A 27,153-nucleotide genomic window follows, 5' to 3' on the forward strand; every position below is an offset into this window, starting at 1 on the left:
CACGCATATTAAATTATTATGAACATCAATAACAGGACTAAGCTAGATATACATGTAGATCTAAATCTTACGTCTCGCCGGTTCCATCCGAGGTAAGTACTCCATAGAATGTGCACTTTTTTATAATTACATCCAGGATAAATTTAAATTTACACGAAATAAATGCGCGTCTTCAATGTTTTATTCCCAGACATCGCATACTAGTTAATAGTTTCGTGTACACCAAAAGATGACATCACATATTTTTGGAAAATGACGCAATACGTTTGTCATTTAATGACGCCTTCAATCAGCTGATTCATTATACGGATGGCGAAAAATTATGTCCCTTGACTAGATCTAAAGATTGAAGGTCGTATAATTTTAAAGTTAAGGTTTTCTCGACTCTAGAGATTGTTTATGATGATTTTTTATCATTCATTTGTAGAATAACAAGTAGTCCAAGCACGCGACAGGTATATTCAACAACTTGAAGGTGGGATACAGACTAGTTTATTACATGAGGTGTTATACCGTCAATGTCGGTATAAATATTATGGGATAAAATCACTTGACAGCAAAAGTATACATGTGTTTTGTGTATCGACATCGACCATGACGAGAATGCTAAACTAAATTGAGTATTTATTGACTTATACCGATATCAAATTTTAATTCTGATCAACGTCATATTACATTTATTGGGATGGTGTCGTTATAGAAGGCACAATGCACTACCAAACACGTACATTGTTTGTCACCTCATTAGCACTGTTTTGCACAACATAGTTTATTATTTTTCATTAAAATAAACTCTGTATTGGGTTGCGATGCATTACTGATTTACTAGTAAAAATCCATTAAATTCTTTAAATAAATAAACTGTTACATATATAATAAATAAAAACAGAAACAAAATCACAATGATTATACACAGCTACCGTTACCACATTATACGCTACGTGAATTGACGAAAAAAAAAACAGTGGATTGTGCGTAATGTATTTGGCTAAAATTGTGATTATTGCTTCATGAGCGCATACAAAACTATATATAAACACAGACATATTTTAAAACCTTTTAACTACAATATGTTCACGGCTATTAAACTTGGTACCAAAACGAGTAATTCTATCCTTCGATCTCAAACTGAGTAGTGTTATTACTCGGCTTGCTCCAGTCATAGTACGTGTACACGGGTGCAAAGTTCGTGTTTCCATAGGTGTGCTCAGTGTCCCCTGCCTCCGCGGTGCTGTGAGCTCCGAGAGCACTCTGGGCGAACGTCGTTTGCGCTAAAACAGGGTAAGATAAAAAAAATACTCGTTTGAATTTTTAGCAAATGAAAGACAAGAGCGCTCTGGACTAAATTTGTTCGCTCAAACAAGGCAAGAATTAAGATATTTTTCTATTGACGGACCAATGAACGGCTTAAATACTCGGGGCTAATCTCGTTATTGCTTAAAATTGGAAAACATATCACAGTTTTTTTCATATAATTATGGATGAGTGATTGATAAGAGCGCTCATGTCGTTTGATCCAGTAATACAAAATGCTGTGTATACTTAAGGACCAATAAAAGACATTACACTGGCTAAATAGTTCATGTAAAAGAGTAAGTAAAGATTTTCTATTGTTATCAAATACATGGTGCAGGATCACATAACTTTGTGGGAACCAGTTAGTGTGTTTTTTTTCGAATAACTTTTGAAAACAATTGTTCTTAAGATTTTCAACTAGTGCATAAAAAGACAGATTTGTATGCTGGTTATGGCAATGTGAAAGACATCATAATTACTTTATTTAATAATCATGTGTTCTTGTTCAAAGATTCTATGTGTACTGCAATCATTTATACGGTTACGCTTCAAGAAATGAGAAATTTTGTCACCTATTTCAGACGTATTCAAGGATTTAGTCTTATACCTTGAGATACTAGTATCGACACAAACTGAAAGAAAACTTCTTTTATGCACTAAAGATTGTTGCAAATGAATTTCAATAACTTGAGATATTTGCAAAAATAAAGCTCTTAACGATGTGTTTACATTCTGTCCAGCTCGTGTGTTAACCCCTGAAAACCCCGTTGATTCTGCACTCAGAATTAGCAGTCATTAAATAGAAATACACTTTTTCCAAAATAACTGTTCAAAACGGAAACATATATATTGCTTTTTATGACAGTGGGAGTTTCATACACATGTATAAATCGCATCAGACTTGGTAAAGTTTTGTATAACTCCTTTATCCTAATAACAATTACTCACGAAGTGCTGGAGGATACGCAATATCATCGTAGAGTCCCGCGGGAGCTCCCAGGTAGGGAGGTGGCGGTGGCGGCAGGTTCGCGATTGGGGCAATAGGAGCCTGGCGATCCGGAAGTGCGAGTCCATGCTGCTGGGCAACGGATCGGAGTGGAATGGAGCCAATCACAACTTCTACTGGCACGTGAAGATCGAAGCCGAGACCGGATGGGTCTACTGTTATCTGCGGACATACAGTTTCTGCATATTGCATTAGCATGACGCTTAAACTAAAAATAGTATATGCTTGATAACAAATTATTGCTAAATATTTATTGTCTTTAGGTACAGTAGTAGAATGTTCTTTTTTTTATATCAAGGCATTCCACGCTTAAACAATATACACAGACGATAGAGTCCTCCTCATTGACAAAGCGACATGAGGTATATTTATAATGTATGCCTCAGAAAACACAACTACAAATAACCGTTATGTATGTAAAGTGCAAAAAGCTGTTAGCTTAGATGTGCTCCGCTTAAAAGCACTACCATATACATGTATGTCAGACAATTATTCAAAACTATCACGAAACTCTTTGAAGAGGTCATACCACGAAACTGTAGCCAGTGCCATCATCTTCAAGTGGCAAAATTCAGTATTGGTCATATATAAGATAGTGGTAGACATCAGTCTCATCAAAGGAACCATGCATGCCATAGAAGCGAATATCAGTAAAAACGGACCATACCATGACACCGTCGCTGTTATTAATGCGAGAAATATTTGGCATAATCGGATATCAGTTTCTTAAAACGAAACATACAATGGGTTTGATATGGACGTCAGTGTCTTAAAAGGACGTTTTGGTGAATTGACAAACTTGAAAAAAAAATGTTTCAGATTTGCAATTTTTCGTAGTAGCTATGATATATGTGATGAAACAGTAATACAAAACAATGACATTACAATGCTCTAAAATATCCATTTAATGCATCTTTTGACGATTTAAGCAGTTGAATATTATAAAGCGTTTCATTCGCAAAACGATTGAATAATTTTGAGAGTTCTGTTGTTAACGGTATAATTTTGTGTAACTTACATAAAATATAAAAAAAAAACATTGATCAATATATGAGAATGGATGGCCGAGTGGTTTAAGTGTTACACGTTTACTCAAATGGTCAGGTTTTCGAGCCCAGTTGAGGATAACTTAATTTTCTTTCTTAAATGTTATTCTTTTTTACTGGAGCTTTTTAGTTCCAATGTTTTCGTTTAATAATTTAAAGCATTCATTTATGACGACAAATACCATGACATAGTAGTAAATATCAGTGTCTTAAATGGGTGCATATATACAATATTTGAATGCATTCTTCTAAAATATGGGGTATTACCTTAGCATAGACGCGGATAAAGTCTCTTAAAACTGACCATATTATGACATAGTAGCGGATATTAGTCGCTTTAAACGAGCCATGCCATGACACAGAAACATTTATCAGTGTCTTAAAATGAGCTATACCTGAGACACTTACAGATATCCGTTTCTTAAAATGAGTCATACCTCAGATAGTTACAGATATCCTTCTCTTAAAATGAGTCATACCTCAGCGGATAATTACAGTTATCCGTCTCTTGAAATGAGTCATACCTCAGATAGTTACAGATATCCGTCTCTTAAAATGAGTCATACCTCAGCGGATAATTACAGTTATCCGTCTCTTTAAATGAGTCATACCTCAGATAGTTACAGATATCCGTCTCTTAAGGTAGCGCACCCATAATAGGCACCTTTCCAAATATAATCTCATGTCTTATTTCCTTAATCAGCATCATTTAACTGAACTACATGCAAATTGTTAGGTAGGCTTTTCATGCTTATAAAAAAATATACTAATTTTTTCAAATCCACCCCCACGCTCGGCTTTTGTCCAGTTTATTTGCACTCCTGGGGTATATGAAAGTTCTATATTTCATCCAGATTTCCAAACATGGGCACGCAGTTGGTGTGTACAAATGCAGTTAAGGTGTTTACAGTTAAAACAAGATGAAATAAGTATTCTTTTAAAGACATTTTGTTTTATAACTTGTTAGCTATGGTAGTGCGCCATGAAACGTAAGTTATTTCAGCCTAGTAGATATTGGGTTGGTTAAAACAAAGTGTCATAAAATTCAAAATAGTATCGTTTATGTAATATTTTGAACTTAGTTTTTATAGATACACTATATACAGCAAAAATACCAAACACAAAATAGACAGGTTTACCGTTTACTTTTTGAAATAAAAATAAAAATGCAACATGCATGATTCGTATTTTCAGCAGTAAATCACCCAAATTAGCCATAACGTTGTTTTACTTTAAAAAATTGAAGAATGTGCATAAACATTGCAACATATTTAACAATAAACAAAGCTTATATGCTATATTAAATCAAATTACGTTAGAAAAGGATTCAAACGCGTCGCAAAAAGTATGCGTTGTCGGCATGATTCAAACCTTCGCGGGAAGATCCAACAAGTTTCTAGTATATCGCCTTAACCACTCCGCCACGACAACTTTACATTAATACCTGCTTAAATTAGATATCCATAAGTAAATAGGTAAAAAGGCTCTTCAATCCTCGAAGAAATCGCGGGAAATCATTACGGGTGCGCTACCTTACAATGAGTCAAACATGAAAGCTGTTTCTTAACAATGGTTGTACTTGACAAAGTAGCGGATATGAGTATCTTAAAATGGGCATTAAATAACAAAGTAGCGGATATCAGTCTCTAAAAACGGGACATACCGTTACGATTGACTATTAACAGATAAAAGTGTTATACGAGGGAACATACAATAACATAGTATGACATAAGGGCCGCACAACAAAGTAGCAGATATCAGACTCTTAAAACGGTTCACAACGTGAACAACAAATCTGTCTCTAAAATCGTGCTTTACCATGGATTACTAGCAGATATCAGTATTTTAAACAGGGCAACAACCAAATTTATTAACATATGCCAGACAATAAAAAGTGGGTATACTATGAAATCGTAGAAGACAACTATTTCTTTACAGTACCATACACATCAGCGGATATCATTTTCTGAAAATTACACCTACCACAACATAGTAACGGATATCAATGATCCTACAGTTTTTAAGGAACGAAGGAGGGACCACAGGGATGTGAAGTTTCTCGTTGACGTAGGCTTCCGTGCCGCCACCTTCAATCTCGCCATGCTTGATTTGGGTGAGATAGTTTTGTACAATTCGAGTTTTAGACGTAGCATGGTACGAGACACTCTGAAAACGGCAAAGAAACTGTTTTACTTCCAAGACATTATATTATGTACATTAATATGCAGGTTATCATGAGTTATTAGAGACAATAGAGGTGCATCCCCGAATAAATCGATTTCTACGGTCACGAAAAAAAAGTCGTCATTATTGCTCGAATCTCTATGGTGCGTTATTAATTTTGTTCATGTTGTTATTTAATAATCCGAAGCGGAGTTGCTGTTTTGATTAATTTTTGGACGTATCAAGTATCAAACACGCAAATATTCTCCTTCATCCGTTCAATACTCGTGTATTGTCCCAAAATGATTGCACTTCAGCTTTTATTAAATAAAGTATGATTTTCTTTTGGCATTCCAATCGAATTTCTATCCCGGATGTGTTATGGCCCTATACCTTATGTGATTAGAATTTGAATATACATGAATGAATGAATATTTCATTCAATATGTCGCAGCAAATTGATGAAATTGAAAACAAAATGTATAGGGAACTGTTGCATTTATCATCGCTGTAATTTGGATTCTATTTACTAGTCATGGCTTTTTGTATTTAGATTTTTGACGTGCTGCATGTCTTTTTCCTTGTCAGTTGTAATTTTATCATTCAAAATGAAATTATTTGTAAGCTCGATTAAAGGATTTAAGGTTGTATATATTAACATTAAATAAGATGCTACTGCATAAAAGTACACGTTGATCTGTTAATTAGGATGTATTTTAAACGCCACATGTGACATCATTTTAGTCTTAGACTAGTTTGTTATGTCTTTTGTGGATTGTAATGAAGATTCTCGTTGATATAAAACTATGTTGAATGTATAAACGTATCCTCCAAATGGTATCCCATATGCATCTATTACATTAATTATAACAGGTATGATTCAGGGTCTGTAAGACGTACATTTTAATAAGGAATAAAAACTAAATAATAATTATGAGGATTTACTGGGAACTTTGTAAGAACCCGTATTAATAGGGAAAACCTAATATTTAAAAAAGGACCATCTTGCGAATATGAAAGAAAGATTTATCACGGCACTCGCCCACACCACCCAATTAGATATATCTAGTTGTCGAGAAATGCCCCCGACAAAAATCTCGTCAGCCAAACAAACGGATGGTCGGCTAGATATGACAACAAGTTTCCAGTATATAACTTTCTATCAGCGATGGTACTATGTTATCAAACACCGGTCAATTAACTTGAACTTGAAGCAAGCAACCGCTGAGCAAATAGTAAAAATAAATCGTGTGAGTACCATAAGAAGTCGGGCTTTGCTGCAGCTCATTGTCCTGTTACTCTGGTTGTTGATTTCGGCCCAAAACGGAATTTCCTCTCCAGGCACGTAGCCCTGTCTCTCGAGGCGGACGTGAGCGGAAATAGGATCCGATGCGCAGCAACAACAGCACAGCACCTTCTGGTCAGTCTTCTCTGCACGTGACTGTAAGCAGATAAGCGGTTTCGGACCGTGATAGGCGAGATTCAAACACTATTACAAATAGTAATATGATTGGAAAATGAATTTTTGCATAAGAAACACGCGAATGAAATTAACCACGATACCGTTAAACATTCAAAATGGTTATACGAAAATGTGTTTGTTTTGTTTTCATGGCTAAGCTAAGTGTACAGGATTGAGGAACATTACATGCTGTAAGATACGTTAAGGCTGTCATTATTTACCTCGAGATTGGGAATGGTATTCAGGTCCAGTGGATCCATCACGGTGATCATGTGTTTAGCGTGGATATCAAAAGCCCACGGTATGTCAACGTCCACAATGAAAATGTAGCGCACCTGTCCGATGTAAGCCTCATACGATGACGGAATGTTGTACGGAAGCGTAACGCTAAATGGGTAGGTGTAGGAATTCGGCGATAAAACGATTTCGTCTGATCCGGTAGTGGCTAAAAGAAATGGATTTCCAAATTTGTTATCACTTACAAATCATATGTTTTATTAAATCACAGTTGCTAAACTATCATTTAACAGTTAAACCACATCATTTTCGGAAAGCTACGTGTATATTTCTGTACCGTAATAACACAACGGCTAAAGAAAATTTCTTCGATACACTGTCATTAAGTATGTTACCTAATGTGTGAGTAGTATGGTGCTCGAAGTCAGCCCCAAAACGGTGAACTAGCCGAAGACACATGCTTGACTTTTAGGTCACTGTTATACTAAAAGGCAGAACTGATCTTTTATACTTATGATATTACACCTTTCATTCTTGAAGTTTTAAAAATGCTTACATTGTGGAACGATAAATAGAGCCTCATTAGAGGTAGTTTACAAATTTGGAGTTTACTTGATAAAATGTTTTCTTAGGTTGTTCACTTTGAACAGAGCGCAACAATTATCCCCTTTACAAATCCTAGATTTATTCACGATGCATCATCAATTTCTCATTTATATGGCAAACACGGAATGTATAAATGAATTGTTGGTAACTACACCGTTAAAGATACGTAAATAACTGTTCGGTATGAGAAGAACTTATACTGCCTTGCTATATGAGCTAGCTTTTATAGCGACGTGGTAGTGTCTGCCTGATATGGAACCGCGTCGTTATAAAAGCTAGCTCATACAGCAAGGCAGTATGCCTTCTCCTTATACCAAACCTTGCTACATAACTACTGAAGAAAAGTCGTAGATATTTCCAATACCGTGGTAACACACCCCAAACGGTGAACGGGAACCAACGCTAAATAGTGCCCGCTCGCTGTGGGTACTCTACCTTTTATCGGCCCATTAAAATATATTTGAAAAGCAACCTAGATGATGGATATTAGACGTTTATGTACGCTTAGAATAATTCATGTGTTGGGCATAATATAATTGTATCGTTAATGCCTCAAGATTTATCGTATGTGCACTCCGCACAGGCTAATAAAAACGACACTTTCCGCCTAAAGTAGTTTTTTTATATTTCTTTAAACATAACATATTATTAAAGCGGAAAGTTTCGTCCCTGATTAGCCTGTGCTGACTGCACAGGCTAATCTGTGATGACACTTTACGCAGATGCATTAAATCCCCTTTTCACAGAATACGGCCCATATACAGTTAAAAATAAATATATGTGAAACTTAAACTGAAAATTGATTGTGCATCTTAACAAAAACTTTGACCTGAAGGTTTAATAATGTAGTTGTTGGTTTGCTAACCTCTGCTTAGAAGGGTGTGGCTGAAGTTGAAGTAGTCCTCGTGGCTTCTAAAATGCACCGTGTGAGAGGATTTCCCGCTGCTTCTTTGCTCCGTCCAGTGAACGTTCGCCCATCCCACGAATTTCAGAACGATGGCTTAACAAAAATAGAGAATCGTTTTGGTAACCACATTATATCTAACGTTTAGGTGTGTTCAATTCAACATAAGTTATAAATTATAAACGCTCTTTTTTAATATTTAAACAGCTTTTCTCTGGGGACACGTTTAGTGGGAATCGGAAAATCAGTAACAATTGCAGAACTTAATTGGTAAGAAATAAAGTATATACGAGGCGTAAACTTTCAATGATGTATGCCTTTATAGGCGTGAGTTCGAGTAGACTCTGTGAGAGGGATTACTAATAATGTTTATTCGCTCAAGAATAAACTGTCTTATTCAACGCAAACGCTTTTTTCCTAAGGGATCGCCGAAACCCAAACCCCAATTTTATAACCCATCCTACCCAGTCTACTGTAACAAATAGACTCGTCCACTAAGTACAAAACCACTGTCCGTGCAAATTGTCGGTCTTTTACTAGCTCGTCGCATCACAGGGTAGGTCGCGCTATGGTTTACAAGTTTACATTTTATGGTTTACAAGTTTACATTTCATGTGCTGGTCGATCATCCGAGTAAGTCACTAATTTATGAATTATTAAATTGTTGTACGTGAATGTGAAATTTTTATTTAACTCTTTTCAAATGATAACATCTATAACTGTTTTCGTCGCTTGTACATTTTAGTATTTAAAATGGTTGTGCGATTTTCATTTAGCTCTTTTTAAATGAGAAACCCTTAAATTATTTTTGTCGCATGTATATTTTAGTATATCAAAATACGTTTACATATTTATATATATTTATGAGTTCTTTGACTCAAGATAGGACGACCACACGTTTGGTCTTAAACAATTTGTCTGAAGTATTATTTTAAATGCATTTCGAAGTGTATGTATAATTTCAAAATGTTTTTCGTACTGATACTTATTATATAAACAATTAGTACAGATAGATTCGGGGAAATATAATTATATTTTGGATTTTAGATATAAGATTAAATGTAAGTTTAGTTATAAGATAGATCGATCACGTGTCTGTATGATTATCGAAATTTGAATCTATAAAAAAACAGCTAAAGTCTATTTCAACTATTTGTGGTGTACTGGTGCAGTTTTGTGACATTTTCAAAGCGGCTTACATTTTGATAGCTGTTCGTGTATCACTGGTGATCTGTTTATCGTGTTAGCGGTTTGTTTAGTTAACTTTTGTATTAATTTATATGACGAAACTGAGATAACAGCGACAATTTTGTGGCAACTTAGCGATCATGTATTTTAGTGAATAATTTTGTCTTATATGTTATACAATTGTTAACATGAGTTTATGAATTTTAATTCAATATTTAATTTAAAATTATTGTCTATAACATTGTTCGCCTTCCGTTTTTATTAACAAGACTATTTTTATGGTTTTATAGGAAAGCTGTTCGTGTATCGCTGGTGATCGGTTTATCTTGTTAGTGGTTGTGTAGTTAACTTTTATTAGCAAAGCTTAAATTCTACGTTTACTTTAGTTTTGCATTCCATTGAAATCGTTGTTTATAACATTGTTCGCTTTCCGTTTTTATTAACAAGACTATTTTTATGGTTTAATACTGCCACCACGGCCAAAAGACGTCGTGTTAAAGTTGCACAGACGCTACAAGCAATGGGCGCAGACCAGAAAAAGACCACCGGCCTCGCGCAACCGGAGCTTCTGGCGCCGGGAATAGAGCACGAGAATACGTCCGCAACGGGTTCTACTCGGTACGAGCGAAGAAGGTTGTGAGCAAGATTGCCACCACGGGTCGAAAAATGTCTTTTGAAGGCAGCGTTGTCGTCTCAAGCAATCGTCTGAGCGGATTATAAGGTCGGTTTAACATGTTGTTTTATTTATCATTACAGACGAGATAAACATTTCAAACGGAGAATTTGTTTCCTAGATGTCTCTATAACAAAAATGCCTAGAAATAACGCAGCAATAGTCTGCAATAGAGAAATTATTGGTAGCGATTCCGGCGGCATTTTAAACATTGAACGTATAGGCGTTTGTTTTAACGTGTTAATGATTTATATGGCTATATAACGTACAACTTATGGAAGTAGAAACAATAATTTTATCTTTATTTTGTTTATGGGAAGTCACGCTAAAAAACAACAAGAAATATCTTCACAAAGATCTACGGCATTTGACGTTGGTTTGTTTTGGTAAAATATAATCAGTTAAATTTTAAATTCAGTTAAATTAAAAAGTTCGCATTACCCTTTCTATATGCGCAATTCCTAACTGCATAACGATGAATGACAATTATGGAATGCTAAAATCACAAATAGTTGGTCCATGTAATTACCTGTTTACAATCGAATCGGCTGACTTTAAAGGGATCTTTTCACGCTTTGGTAAATTGACAAAATTGAAAAAAGTTGTCTCAGATTCGCAAATTTTCGTTTTAGTTATGATAATTGTGAGGAAACAGTAATACAGAACATTGGTCTAATATAGCCATTATATGCATCTTTTGACGATTTTAAAACCTAAAAATTATAAAGCGTTGCAACGCGAAACGATTGAATAATTTGGAGAGTTCTGTTTTTGTCGGTAAATTTTGTGAAACTACGAAGATTGCTTATATAATGTATAAAATACGTCAAGTATGTGTACTTGGCGGAATAGCTCAGTAGGCTTAAGCGTTTTTACTTCAGGACTCTGGCAGGACTCAAGGGGTCACTGGTTCGAAACCTGGTCCGAGCAATGTTCTTTTCCTTTTTTTAATTTTAATATTGATTTTTTACTGGAGCTTTTACGATCCAATGTTTACATTTATCGATATAAAGCATTTAATGAATAAGTTAACAAATGCCAAAATCTGTGAAAAGGCCCCTGTTAATATTCAATTAAATTTGACTTTCTCGCTATAAGTCACTCGGTATTTCATCTACACATGTACACCATTTTAATTTTATAACGCGTCATCTGGTTGGTTGTTCTCATTGTGTTGGCCAATGATATGGCGTTTTAGAACCGAGTATTCGATCGACAAAATATGACAGCAAAAACACAGACATGTAGCGAGAAAGTCGAATTTAATTGAATATTAAAGTTATTAGCCGAGCATGAGATCGGTTAGTAGTGTAATCTCGTTTCTTTTACTGTCTTTTAACGAATCCAGTTGAATTTGTCGGCAACTGCATGGGAACATGTGTGTTTTCGATGAAAAAGTTCACGTCCAGTGTTCCACAATCTTTCAGCAATAGGCATATAGTGCGTTTCATACCTTGTATATATATAATACCTATACGAGGGTAATTTTTTCAAACTATGTATTTTTGTCAATATTCGTTGTTGAAAAGTCCAACCATACACAATAGGTGTACATTTAACAATCTGGAACCCCTGGGGTAAGCTCGGGGGGGGGGGGGTAGGGTCCAGGGGGGAGTGCAAATTTATGATACTGCTGCCTGTGGTCAGTTGTTTTAGTAGCCGACATCGTTAATTGACATTATAAAGCGCGCTTATGGTCGATTTTCTACGATATCGTCCATGAAAAATGCATTAATATACACGTTTCTGGTTATTCTTTAATTTAAAAATGTAACTGGTCAACGAATTATTTCCGTTATTTACATTTTACAGTGCGCTTTCGGTACTGACACTGCGCTTTCGGTACTTTTACCGAAAGCGCGCGCTTTTGGTAAATCTAGTAACCGTTTTCGGACGCAAGCGGTCATAAAAACTTAGTAGGTTGTGTGTGTTACTTTGCCGTGGAATGGGCTGTTTTTCCATGGCCGTCTGAATGATATGAACACGTGTTTAAGGATATAACATTTTTAGAGCTTGTACCAATCATGTTGTCTTTTTACTTGTGGGGTCATTATTTACAAAATAAAAAGTAATGGTAGAACGCTGGCATAGAGATTTAGAGGTCCCTTATTTGAATCCCGCCTTGACCACTGGATTTTTACTATTATTAAAGAATCTCAGACACGTATGTCGCTCACAATATGAGGAAAAATTGTTTGCTGCCGCATTTCTCATTTGCTTATTTAGCATTACTACGTGTGAGCGAATTTGATCTGCCTAACCCAATATCAAAACAAAGCGTTGTTTGGACGAGGATGTTCGTATTGGTAACACTTTTTAAGTATTTATATACGATCTTCAAAAACGGACCAGCGGTGGGCCGGTGCGATTATCATCATCAAAATTAACTCGCAAAAATAAACAGTGTAACGATGCTTTTCTTCAATTTTAAATTACAGCCCGTACATAGGTTTTTCCCTGTTTTGTCACATCACAGCCCTTATGCCAATTTAATGCCGTGCTGGAAAGAACGGTTATAATAGCGGGTCTTGACGTTCGGAGGATCTTATCTCATTATTTTAGAATCGGTGGTGCTTCAAGTCTATTTAAAAAAAGGGGCATCCGTTACCAGGGGGGCCTGCGTATATGGGAGCTTACCGCGTTTAAGTGAGAAAGTTGTTGCAAAACTTCAAAGATGGCGTCGTTTTAGTGTTTTTCGTGAAGGAGTAGCGGATATTTTCACCCGATAAGCCAGTTTATATTTATATTTCCTTTGAATGAATAAGCCCTTTCGGCTCTACGGTATTTGTGCTCCCCTCGGTTTTTTGTTTCAATACCGTAGACGTCGAAATAAAAAAGTTATTGAAGCAAAACCGTCGACAAAGTTGTTGTTTAATTCTTGACCTTCAAGATGTTGGATGTTCGAATATCATTTTCTCTCACAATAAACAGTATTTGTACATGTTTACAGTAAAATATAACATAAATCAGGATTATTTTATTATCTCGACGCGTTTTTATGTCTATTAATTCATTTAGTGTCGAATTATAACGGTTTAACCCCCCTTTTTGGAACTAAACATCCTTTTAAGCACATTTTGGGACTTGACTTCCAAATGATAAACAACTCTTTCCTATGTTAGAAGGTTTTATGCGAAATAACTTTCGTGAATGAATTCCGCATTGGTGCGAGTGTTTTGGAAATCATTTTCACTTGAGGAAATCAAGATTTATCTTTTTTATTAATTGTTATATTATTAATTTTTATTATTATATGTTTTATCGCGTACTTAACGCTAACATTTTGTGTGTGTAAAATATAAGACATTCGACGGTATTATTAACACAGTGTAATTCTTACCTGTTTATTTTAACACATATGGACATACTTATGTTTGAATATGCATCAAACGGAATACTATGCCTACTAAACGGAATACAATGCTTACTATTTCCAGATTCCAAGACGCCAGTTATATATGTCGAGTATGCCAAGATTAAAAAAGACGGCGTAACGAAGTGTGTACCGCTCTAGAAAGCGAAAGGTACATGAAAACCCACCAATCAAACAAAAAAGATTACGTCGAAGTACCACGCCAAACAATCACATGTACGTGCAATATAAGTGTAATGAAAAACAGAAAAGAGTAAAGCCGTTTCGATACTAGTATAAGGTTGCTGTAACCAAATACTGCCATTGTTGCGATTCGGAATACATGAAGCAATTTGGAATACCTGACACCTGCTTAGAAGATGCATATCGGTGGATGTTTTTTTAATGAAAACTTAAATATTAATTGTTTATTTAATACAATGACATTTGACACGTTTTACCATAACGATACTGATACATGTATGTGACTTTAATGTGACACATTTTGGACGACCTTCTTTTAAACCAGTTCTGAGTTGGTCACTATATTATAATCGCAAAAACTGAATTTGTAGTGGATAGAAAGATTTGTGCAAATGCAATACACGATATGATTTCAGTAGAAGTGATCAATATATACATGTTTTTTTATTTATTTTTTATACATATGTGAATACATATTATTTAAGACTGTTGTATTGAGGGAATAAAGTATTGGTTCACATAGAAAGATTATTTCGTGTGTTCATAACATTGCCTTCTTATCGTAAGTTAATATGTCAAATGCATAACGAATTCATTCCGACCCAAGTCTTTTTTTTATCATGTATGTAAGTGCTGAATATAATTGAAAATTTATGCAGAGACATAGTTGGAAGAAATGACGTAACACAGATAATGGTTTATTTTCATAAAAAAGTGAGAAACTAGCATGACATATACGGAACAAAACGTGTAATTAAGTAGCACTCAAAGCAATTATATGTCAGACTTGTCTATGTAGAAATAATAATATAAAAAAAACAACACATAATACATCAGCTGTACATTTTTTTGTTTGGTTCGTTTGTTTTATTTGCTGTTTTAGTCCGGCTCTGTTGAAGGACTCTCTCTTGCATATTCTACGTTTAAACTCATGTGGTCAATGAATGGGGAATGGTATCCCAGTCCTCCGCTAATGTTAAATTCCTAATTACATAATTTTATACTGCAACGAAAGATGCACTTATTATCGCCCTTTAACCTTCGTCATCAGAAAAGACAGTAAAAGAATGGTTTAAGAAAATTTCATATCAGAATAAGGTCGACACGTCATAAAATACATTTAATTAATTAAAATATTACTGAAAGGGCTGATAAACATTCTATTATATCGTACATCAGCTACCCCACAACCCATCTTCTTTAAAGGTGCCTTTTCACGCTTTGGTAAATTGACAAAAGTGAAAAAAGTTGTTTCAGATTCGTAAGTTTTCGTTTTAGTTATGATGTTTGTGAGGAAACAGTAATACTGAACATTAACCATGCTCTAATATAGCCATTATATGCAACTTTTGACGATTTTAAAACCTAAAAATTATAAAGCGTTGCAACGCGAAACGATTAAATAATTTGGAGAGTTCTGTTTTTGTCGTTAAATTTTGTGAAACTACGAAGATTGCTTATATAACGTATAAAATACGTCAAGAATGTGTACTCGGCGGAATAGCTCAGTAGGCTAAAGCGTTTTTACTTCAGGACTCTGGCAGGACTCCAGGGGTCACTGGTTCGAAACCTGCTCCGGACAATGTTCTTTTCCTTTTTTTAATTTTTTTTCTTGATTTTTTACTGGAGCTTTTATGATCCAATGTTTACATTTATCAATATAAAGCATTTAATGAATAAGTTAAAAAAATGCCAAAATCTGTGAAAAGGCCCCTTTAAAATCGGTGAATTGATTCAGTTGGTCGGCGGGTTTTGTGTACAACATTTTTATAATTCTACAGTAAAATGATTAAGAAAACACTTATATTGCACCACATAAAATGCTATTAAACTATAATATTAAAGTACACATATAAACTTTATTATAGATTGGCAGGTATTTCGTGTCAATCTCTTTCACATTATGAAAGAGCTGTTGGTCATTTGGAAGTCATGTTAGGCTGCTTAAAGTACATATAGATGCATAACTTAATTTAGATTAAGCAAAATAAAACACTAGGTATTTGCCAAGATTCATAAGAGTCGAATATATACGAGAAGCAAGAGCGTAATCGTGCGCAGCGAGACTTGCTCATATAGAATTGAACCTCTTATGGCTTTCTTTCGAAATAATTTCATGTCTCCGAACTGATATGCAATACGCCCGTTTTTTACTAATATGCAGATTAATGCTCCGTTTGAGATCCATAACTAATGAACGCCTCAATATTTTCAAAAAATAACACCGGATTAATGTTCACCAACATTTTTTCATACAGATTTGATATGAATATTATAGAGTTGAACAAAAAATACATTAAGCCCTGTTTTCTCGGCACACGCGCTGGACATACACCTTTAAAAAACGCTATACAAATTCCAGTATTTGTGCACTTAATAGATTGTAAACAATGACGGTTGAAATCCGTACGTGGGAATTTTTCTGGTAACCAAGAGCGACGTCAACGTTCATGAAGCCTTTCATTCATAAATGTATATATGCGTCGGGTGTCAAAACCAGCATCACCGGATGTAAAATCTATTTTTGACCTGCATATTATCCGCTGCTGTGTGCTCTCGCCAATTAGTTTTAAATGGATTCCGAACCGAAAAGTAGTTAACATAACATCAGAACATAATATCCCTTCCAAAAAGGGCGCTATGCTGCTTAATAGTACATGTATATTGCAAAAAAGTGAAGCTCCCCACGTATAGTGTCGCAGTTTATAACAATACAAGTTATGTTTCATCTTTTGTAATGTAGCTTGAGGTTTCGTATCTTTTAAAAGTATGAAAGAGGTATACATTCAAACAGAGGAAACGTTCTTTAAAACATGCATATCAATGGTAAATTCATTCACGACAGGAAGTTCGTGTATTTGGAAGTCATGTCCCAAAATGTGCTGAAAAGGAAGTCAGTTCTAAAAAGAGGGGTTAAACCAATAGTTTTTGGCAATAAATTAGTTATAAGAGATAAAACGGCGTCGGGAAAATGAAATAATCATGGTTTTAGTTATATTTTACCGCACATGTGCATCAATACTGTGTATTATAAAAGAAAATGATATTTGCACATCCCATTTCTCGAAGTCACGTAAGGAGACAACAGAATTGTGAACGGTTTTCCTTCAATAACTTTTTTATCCTTACGTCTACGATCTTGAAGCAAAAAACCGAGGGAAGCACAAACACCGTAGAGCCGAAAGGGCGTATTAATTCAAAAGAAATATAAATATAAACTGGCTTACCGGGTAAAAATATACGCTACTCATTCACGAAAAACACTAAAACGACGCCATCTTTGAAGTTTTGCAACAACTTTCTCACTTAAACGCGGTAAGCTCCCATATACGCAGGCCCCCCTGGTTACGGATAATAAATCTAGGGGAAAATGGCGATCGGATGCATAAAAACATATTATCGTTAGTTTGGGGCTAAATAATTAGGGCACCCAGAATTAAGAGTGATTTAAAATGTGCATCACGATTAGGGCGCTTTTACTTCATACTCAATTATTTAAGAAAGCGGTTGGGGTTTATCTATTTAATTTCGGGTCCCTTTCTTATAATTTTATTTGCGATAATGTTCTGATCTGGAAGCGGCACTTGCAGATCATGCTATTGTTTGAAATGTTAATTACATCGTCAGTCAAGTTTAAACAAGATAAAAAGTAAAGGTTTACACAAATCTTGTTTTTTAACTACTGTTATTTTTACAGGCCATTTATCTTGTAAATAAATGCAGATCTAGTCCAATTGTAAAAATAAATTGTATTTCCTTTTATTCTTTCTGTACCATAAATGCTGATACAAAATCTGGTGTTGTATTCCAACTAGGAGCACATTGGGCTTTTTAAAATATAAAGATAACTATATGGTTAAGTACGACGATCATTGTTGGCTTGTAATAAATTCATTTTACTTTTGGTAGAAAAACCGATGTCGGGTCTCTACCGGAACTGGGACTTAATCCCGGAAGAACCTTAAAAAGATAATGTTTCATTTACACAATATAATGAGAATAATAAGGAATAATGTCGATAAGGATACTGTTGAATTTATTGTATAAAGCGCTCGAGCTCAGAGCATGTTTAGTTTTTCAAAATTATAAAGATACCGATCTGCCAAATCGCTTATTGTTAAAAGCACGGCGATCACCTATGGCTTTAAATAAATCCATATTTATGGTTCTTGGTAGAGAAACCAGTGCCGGGTCCTACCGGAACTGGGACTTAATCCCGGAAGAACCTTATAAAGATAATGTTTCATTTACACAATATAATGAGAATAATAAGGAATCATGTCGATAAGGATAATGTTGAATTTATTGTATAAAACGCTCGAGCTCAGAGCATGTCTAGTTTTTCAAAATGATAAAGATGGCTTATGGTTTGGTGATCACCTTTGGCGACCACCTTTTATCAAGGTGATCACCTTTGACTTTAAATACATCTATGTTTATGGTTCTTGGCAGGGAAACCGGTGACCGGTCTCTACCGGAACTGGGTCTAAATCCCGGAAGAACCCTATAAATATTTTGTTTCATGGCTTGCGCTTTATAAGGACGTGCAGAAGAATGGTGATAAGTATGAGAATGTCAACATATTATATAAAGCGTTCCAGCTAAGAGCAGGTTTATAATATGATTATTTCAGAACCTAAAGAGTGTATATGGTTATATTAGACCGTAAGTAATTTATGGTTATATTGGAACCAGAATACTACATGACTATACCTTTAACGCTTCTTTGGAAGCTTCGTATATAAATGAATTAATTTTCATACATTCTTTTCATGGGATAAATCACATCATGACATCATTATCATATATCGGAGTTCTTGTAGGGAACGTTTGGTTTGTCAGTTCATCCATCGTCAGGGTTGCATATATATCCATCGGTTATCATTTAAGCAAGTTCGAGGGTGCACGAAGACGTGCGTTTGGGGTGCCTCAAGCGGGTGTGTGCGGGTTTGTGTCGCCGCAGTTTGTTTTGTATATGTATTATGTTGTTGATGTGTTATATTTTGTTGTTGTTGTCGTCATTCTATGTATTTGTTGTTGTTTTGTTGCATGGATTATGTTACAAGTGCTGCAGGATGCGCACCAACGCACTAGCCTTTTATTTGAGCAAGGTTTCGTTTTTTCCAAACCCGATTTTAATTCATTGTTATTGCTTGTCAAGGCTGGCGTGTGTTCGTGGCCGCTGTGTGGCGGAAGGCCCACTTCCTGCGGCCGTGGTCCTTTTTTGCATAGTTTCCACGAACACACTTCCCGCTTGTCACGGGGATAGACATTATGTACTTAAATTTCCTGCCGTTCTCGGGGGAACCTGTATAATATCCCAGCCTTGACATTATTATGCCAAACCTTTAAGATAATAAATTGCGAAGTTATACTGTTTGGCGATTGGCGTTGGATAATAATGTTTATTCGCTCAAGAATAAACTGTCTTATTCAACGCAAACGCTATTTTCCGAAGGGATCGCCGAAACCCAAACCCCAATTTTATAACTCATCCTACCAAGTCTACTGTAACACATAGACTCGTCCACTAAGTACAAAACCACTGCCCGTGCAAGTTGTCGTTTTTTTACTAGCTCGTCGCATCACAGGGTAGGTCGCGCTATGGTTTACAAGTTTACATTTACCACCCACCCTCCCACTTAATATTTTATTGTAACACGATTAGTTGCCAGATTTTTGTTATATTCCAGTGTTGTCGAGAATTACGAGCTCCATTAGAAACCAACATCGTCATGGCTGGGACTTAACCGCGTACGGCACACCGTCAGTCTGTCAAATGGTCTACTTAGTTCGGCCCCCGACGACAGGTTCCTGCGTAATTGACTGTACCAGTGTTAGAGAATTTGCTAGACTTTGGTCAGTAAACTTTTACTTTTTGAAATTCCAACCACATTAATAACTTAGTTTCAATGACCAGTTATGTTTGAGTTACACAATGTCCACAGTTACATGTTAATATTGGTTGTTTTCGGGTACAGTTTTCCAGAGTTATTTTACATTCAGTGAAGTTTTATCTCTGGTTTTTACTCTGGACTTGAAAACACCATTTTATGATAAAAAATAGAAGTGATGTATACAAATTAAAGTTGAACTGTCATGTTTTCTACATCGGCATAGTTTCCACGAACACACTTCCCGCTTGTAACGGGGGATAGACATTATGTACTTAAATTTCCCGCCGTTCTCGGGGGAACCTGTATAATACAATTGATCCCAGCCTTGACATTATTATGCCAAACCTTTAAGATAATAAATTGCGTAGTTAAACTGTTTGGCGTTTGTTGTTGAATAATCATGTGGGGGACTAAAACCCTTTTATGAAAAATTCACATGGACAGGTTTATCGCCATATGTTTTTGATGGTAAATAAGGTGATTTTTATAAATGGTGCTTTCTTATTAATCTTACAATGTTGGCTTTCTGGTGCATTCGGCTGTGAAGAATGTGTGTTAGTTTATTGCTTAATTCAGTTTATACTTTTGGATGTACGGGTATATTTTGTAATGCATCTGATATAAAAAAGGGATAGTCTTATTATGGCGTAATGCTTAAAGATCGTAGATCTTATTTTTCTACTGTGATCGTTGTGTTTACCAAAGTTGCGCTCGACACCTGTTTCGAAGCGTCGATACTTCATTATTCTCAATACATATATAATATCCAGCAGGTGTTACGATATTTTATCGTACAGGGCCGTATGCAGAATATTTTGACTGGGGGGGGGGGGGGGCCCAAGCGGTGAGGGTGCGGGAAGGGCCTCCCCTTCCGAATTTCAAGTTTTTCTTAATTTGGCACTTTTTAAGGTGAATGTTTATGCTTTAAAAAACTTATTTCGTGATATAAGTTTATGGAATATAACATGTAAATCATCAACTTTCTGAAGTCTAGAGCTTTACAGATTGGTGTGAAATTCACACCGATGTTTAAAGCTTTGTATTTCAGAAATGTGTGATGTCTGATGAAGAAGGAAAGCAAACTTTAAAAATCAAACAACTTTATTAAGAAATGTATAATAACGTATGACTGACATATAACCATAATAATATTTTCTCTTTGAATTCAAATTTCCTCTAAACTTTCATAATAAATTCGTAATAAAATGTTTATCATCTACTACACATTTTCACTTTCACCTTCATCAACACAGATTAACCATCACAATCGTCTATAACCGTTTTCCGAAGGTTTTTAAGCAACGCTTTCAGATATTGAGCAGATTTTTGGTATCCGGAGAGGCGCCCTCTCGGAGAGGTGCTCCCCGGAGAGGTGCCCCCTAAATTTAAGAGGGCAGAGAGGTGCCCTCCAAGCAAATCTGGAGGGGCGGATAAGTGCCCCATGTCAGAATTTAGTAGGCGGATATCTGCCCCCTCACAATAATTTAAATGGCGGATAAGTGCCCCCATTGGGACTTTCGTCTGTTCCAGTTTGCAATCAACCCAGACACTTACCGTAAGAACAATTCGCAATTTATCGCACCACCTGGTGCACTTCCATGTGCAATGGCGCCAAGACGTATGAGGCGAACAGAACAACTGCGGCAGAGAAGAGGCAAGTCCGAAATGCCCGTGTTGCAAGCCCAACTGGAGACGTCCCACTCCTCCCCTTTGTACAAGAATATTCCGTGCCAGGATCAGCCTCAGCAGCCATTTGCGCACACACAGACAAAGCCAGTCCCAGACCCAAAGATGACTTGAGTGGTCCTAGTCGAGTCGACGGACGAACGAATGAACAGTCCAAATTGTTAACGAAATAATTTAGAAACAAATAAATCTATTTATGTACAATAATTTATATCGTAGGATTTGATGGATTGTAATAAATATCAATGTTAAATGGATACTTCATGTGTTTACTTTTATCCTTATCGCAATATTTGATGAATGAGCAATGTCATTATCAATTGAAGTATGCTACTAATCATTATATTCTTTGTTAACTTTTGTCATCACCTTATTTTCATCATACTTAATCTATGTATTTTTCTTATGTTATTTTGTATTTTGCTTCAGATGAGGGATGAAGTAATACTGGTATGTGAATCGCGCTCTGAGAAACAAACCTTTATTGGTTAATCACATAACAAGTGACATAAAAAAAAATTATGAGTCATTAGTAAGTTACCGTTCGCGAACTGTTGATTCCATTTTTGTGCAAAAAAAAAATAGTGTATGGACATGACACGATTACTTGACATTGCATTTGTTCACGCTATTTTCGCGCGTTGTTGTAGCAGAAAAGCATCAAATATATGCGTTTTCAGTTGAGCCCAAAGTTAGGAATTGATAGTAATAGTTTACCGGGACTGAATAAGCATTTTCACATGTTATATTCCAATGTTCAATTAGTTTCATTTAATTAAAATCATGACCATACCGATTACAAACTTTTTTTAATAGACGCCGCAGACGGCAAATGTTTAGATTCTCAATCAAAACTTTTTCAATACGTCGAGAAATCTCTTCACATTTTGCCGTTCTTATAATAAAAGTATTTATCCTATTATTTAACATAGTTGTCAGTTGAGTTGTCATAACACTGGTATTAATGGTATGACTTCAATAGAGTGGTCCGATCTTATGAAATGTAATTTGTTTGACCTAGGTATTAAAGTATCGGTGGATTAATTGTTAACAAAATCGATTGTGATTGGGTTTAACTTGTATTTATCCAAAGGGTTTGTTAAAATATGTCTTAGTTTTACAACAGCATTTCAAAATGGAATAAACGCTTAAGCTATTATAATAATAGCATTACTGCAGGGCGTCCATCTGAACCAAACAATTACGCAGTTTCTGCATGACTTGTACGTTCGGTCAAGTTTCTCGATGGATCAGTTAGAATAAACAGCACATACATGTGCATCATTTAAAAGGATATTAACGAATGGTCGGATATACAACTCCACACACACGAACACACTTACACACACTGTGATTTAGTATACGAAAACTCGTAGGGAAAAAAACAACACACACACACACGCACAATTTCCCTCGTTTATAAGGCACCACCTGGATCTATCTGCTCAGGGTGTACTTTAAGGAGAAGACAATATTTAGGGGGCACTTATCCGGGTCATCAATTCTGACAAGAGGACATTACTTCGCCCCCTAATTTTTAGCAGGAGGGATGTTCTCCGCCAATTAAACAACATTGAGGGGTCATATATCCGCCCTGTGAAAAATCTTTGAAGTGGCACCTCTCCGGGGGGGGGGGGGCGCCTATCCTAGAGTCAGAGTTTTGTAGTACATTTAATAGTACCCGAGCCGACAATGGCCAATCGAACTATAACAACCGTTTTCAGGAGTTTTTTTACGCAACTCTTTCAAATGTAGAGCTGATGTTTATGCTCCCGTTAGGATGGCATATAGCTGTCGGACTGTCCGTCCGTCCGTCTGTCCATCCGTCCGGCATTTCATTTTCCGGCTTTTTTTCAAATAGCTTTAAGATATTGACACAATATTTGGTGTGTGAGTCTAGCTACATGACTTACAGATGAAGTGTCAGTTTCGTTCCGGTTCATTTATTTTTGAGAAGTTATGGGCCTTGGACTTAGACAAAGACGATTATCAACGTCACCGCCTTATTGCTTCCAACATTATTTGTTTTTCACAAATTATTAACGTCAGCAATGTCCAGACCTACGAACTCCTGTGTCAGTTGTTTCCATTCGCTGCTTCTCTTTCCTTGGTCAATCAAAAGACCTGTTTAATCAAGCATTCAAGATCCCAAGGGGTAATTGACTGATCGGGGATGTGGGTACAAGGATCGAGATAAGAAAACATTGCCTAAGGGCTTATCTCCACCGGCGAGTAAATTAGCGCCAATCCTACGTCTGCTCTTTTGTATTGAGTGAAAGTGAACTGTATGGCGCACCAAAGGGGTCGAAACTTTAACTTCTGCTCGAGCAGAAAAAAATGCTGCTCGAGCAGCATTTAAATGCTGCTCGAGCAGCATATTGCTGCTCGAGCAGCAATTTACTGGTCGAGCAGCATTTAAATGCTGCTCGAGCAGCAAAATTCCTGCTCGAGCAGCAATATGCTGCTCGAGCAGCATTTATTTTTAGAATAAACCATTGAACCCGTCGGCCAATCAAATTTGAGCTTACAAACGGACGACATTTGCTATCTCTACGGAAACGAAATAGACCGGTGTAGCGTCAATATTGTCAGATCGTGAGATCTGACGATTTCACAGTACCTCCGTGATATTGCTCCGATCAGTCGCCGTGAAAAATGTCAGATTGATGAAAAATAATATTTAACGCATTGTTGTTTCAATTCAACTTAATTTCGCGTTTTTACAGCTTGCAGTTATTTTCGGACATCTTTTTTTCGGACGTTGAACCTTAACACATTATTCACAACAAAGATATCGAAACAGTAGTTGTAACACAATGCAAACATTTGAATTTTAAAACTAGGTCACGGGGTCACTTTGTGTGTTTTAAACCGAAAGTTTGTCCGGACCATAACTATGTCATTTATCGTTAGATTTTAAAATAACTTGGTACATTTGTTCACCATCATGGAACGGTGTGTTGCGTGAAAAAAGTACGTCGATATCCCCAAGATCAAGGTCACACTTGGAGTTCAAGGGTCAAATGCTTGTCCGGGCCATAACTTTATCATTTATTGTGAGATTTTAAAATCATTTAGCAAATTTGTTCACCATCATGGGGCGGTGTGTCGCGCGAAAGAATTACTTCAATATCTCGAAGGTCAAGGTCACACTTTGAGTTAAAAGATTAAAAATGGCCATAAATGAGCTTGTCTGGGCAATAACTATGTCATTCATAGTGAGATTTTAAAATCATTTGGCACATTTGTTCACCATCATTGGACGGTGTGTCGCGCGAAAGAATTACGTCGATAACTCCAAGTTCAAGGTCACACTTTGAGTTCAGAGGTAAAAAAAGGCCATGTTGATAACTCCAAGGTCTTGGTCACACTTGGAGTTCAAAAGTAAAAAAAAAATGGCCATACATTTGGACTGCATGTCATGCTAAAGAATTCAAGAGTTCAAAGGTCAAAATGGCCATAAATGATAATGGCATTATCATTCTTAAAAATAGCCATAAATTTGATTCTCTTGTTTTGTGAAGACAGCATGCAAAATAGTCTGTGTCAATTCGGCCGTGGGGGTATTTGTCACGTCTGTGACAAAGCTCTAGTTTGCTTAGTAAAGATCTGCATTAACTTTTATTCAACAAAATAATGGGAGAATGTAGAATATAATCATCGTACCTTTCTGTTGGTGCATTGGTTTTTAGAGCCTTGCATTTTCTTTTAATTTATAAAGGACATGATATTTCATATGTAATATCATAACCTGAGGATCAAACTGTGTTATAGAGTCTTTTGTCAAATAACCCTGAAAAAAGGTTAAACAAGAAGATTACTCATATTTTAATTTATTAATGTGTCATATAATGAAAAAAAGCATTCTCTTTGCTCCAATATATTGTTTTGTATGAAAAGTTGTTTTTCAGTGTCTTAATGTGATTGTATATTTATGATGCATAAAACATGAATACTTTTCACTGTCAAACTATCGTTCTTGCAATTTTATTTTCAGAAATAGTATTTTTTGTGAACACTTAATCTAGTGAATATATATGCTTTTCTTATTGCAAACAACTGTTGTTGTTTTTATGCCCCCCTTCGAAGAAGAGGGGGTATATTGCTTTGCTCATGTCGGTCGGTCTGTCGGTCCGTCCGCCAGGTGGTTGTCAGACGATAACTCAAGAACGCTTGGGCCTAGGATCATGAAACTTCATAGGTAGATTGATCATGACTCGCAGATGACCCTTATTGATTTTGAGGTCACTAGGTCAAAGGTGAAGGTCACAGCGACCAGAAATAGTAAAATGTTTTTTGAATGATAACTCAAGAACGCATACGCCTAGGATCATGAAACTTCATGGGTAGATTGATCATGACTTGCAGATGACCCTAATTGATTTTGAGGTCACTAGGTCAAAGGTCCAGGTCACGGTGACCCGAAATAGTAAAATGGTTTCCGGATGATAAATCAAGAACGCATACGCCTAGGATCATGAAACTTCATGGGTAGATTGATCATGACTCGCAGATGACCCCTATTGATTTTGAGGTCACTAGGTCAAAGGTCAAGGTCACAGTGATCCAAAATAGTAAAATGGTTTTCGGATGATAACTCAAGAACGCATACACCTAGGATCATGAAACTTCATAGGTAGATTGATCATGACTTGCAGATGACCCCTATTGATTTTGAGGTCACAAGGTCAAAGGTCAAGGTCACAGTGACCCGAAATAGTAAAATGATTTTCAGATGATAACTCAAGAATGCTTTTGCCTAGGATCATGACACTTCATAGGTACATTGATCGTGACCCGCAGATGACCCCTATTGATTTTCAGGTCACTATTTTAACACAAGTATGAATGACTTTTACTTTATTTCCAGACTGCCAAATGTTTGGTCATTAAAAAGCATCCCACAATGTTGCGACAGGCCCATGATTCAGTTTATCGAGACTAGTCGTGAGAAGCAGACTTCTGATTCCTGGAGTGCGGCAAACATATCTGTGCGACTCGATCACTCCACTGTAAAGACCCGCACGGCATTAAAATGGATATTATCAATATGTGTTGTTGCTCGAAAATATGTTTGTGTAGCAGGAAGTACTTTGGGCTCGATTAATCTGAGAACTCAACAAAATATTAATAAAATCCTTCTGTGCCTTTTAGTTCTGAAAACAGAAGTAGCCAGTTGGTATTACACATCTCCTAAACAAGTACAGCACGATAAAACTTATAAACCTAGATATTTATTTATGTAGTGGTGTATTTTTCAATGAGTGCCTTACGATTTCAAAAACATATTGACTTAAAATAAATAATCCCGATGGCGTAAATGACTTATCATTTCATGTTCATGAACCGGCTTTAAAATACTTTGTAGACTTATCTGCTAGGCGGTGAGGACTTTTAGACCACCTGATAAACTTCAACTTTATTTGCCCTAGT

The 27,153-nt window shown here is 36.1% G+C and overlaps 1 protein-coding gene and 1 long non-coding RNA gene across 3 annotated transcripts in view; one reads left to right on the forward strand and one right to left on the reverse strand.

Moving 5' to 3' along the window:
* Nucleotides 1-475: 475 nt before the first annotated feature.
* LOC127879089 (arrestin domain-containing protein 3-like) overlaps nucleotides 476-27,153 on the reverse strand; it is a 28,795-nt gene continuing 2,117 nt past the window's right edge. Inside the window, exons 2-7 of the mRNA XM_052425698.1 lie at nucleotides 8,682-8,816; nucleotides 7,195-7,418; nucleotides 6,770-6,952; nucleotides 5,332-5,514; nucleotides 2,245-2,464; nucleotides 476-1,271 (exon numbers count right to left, since the gene is read on the reverse strand). Coding sequence (XP_052281658.1) covers nucleotides 1,111-1,271; nucleotides 2,245-2,464; nucleotides 5,332-5,514; nucleotides 6,770-6,952; nucleotides 7,195-7,418; nucleotides 8,682-8,816 — 1,106 coding nt within the window. The 3' untranslated portion in view covers nucleotides 476-1,110. The remainder of the gene's footprint in view (nucleotides 1,272-2,244; nucleotides 2,465-5,331; nucleotides 5,515-6,769; nucleotides 6,953-7,194; nucleotides 7,419-8,681; nucleotides 8,817-27,153) is intronic.
* On the forward strand, nucleotides 9,272-27,041 carry LOC127879090 (uncharacterized). 2 transcript variants are annotated; one of them, XR_008048906.1, is made up of 3 exons: nucleotides 9,272-10,629; nucleotides 19,831-19,996; nucleotides 26,591-27,041. It is a non-coding gene; the product is annotated as an uncharacterized LOC127879090 (long non-coding RNA). The 2 variants fall into 2 exon arrangements; XR_008048907.1 differs by lacking the exon at nucleotides 26,591-27,041 and adding an exon at nucleotides 21,565-21,935.

This window comes from Dreissena polymorpha, chromosome 4, assembly GCF_020536995.1.
Source record: "Dreissena polymorpha isolate Duluth1 chromosome 4, UMN_Dpol_1.0, whole genome shotgun sequence".
NCBI lineage: Eukaryota > Metazoa > Mollusca > Bivalvia > Myida > Dreissenidae > Dreissena > Dreissena polymorpha.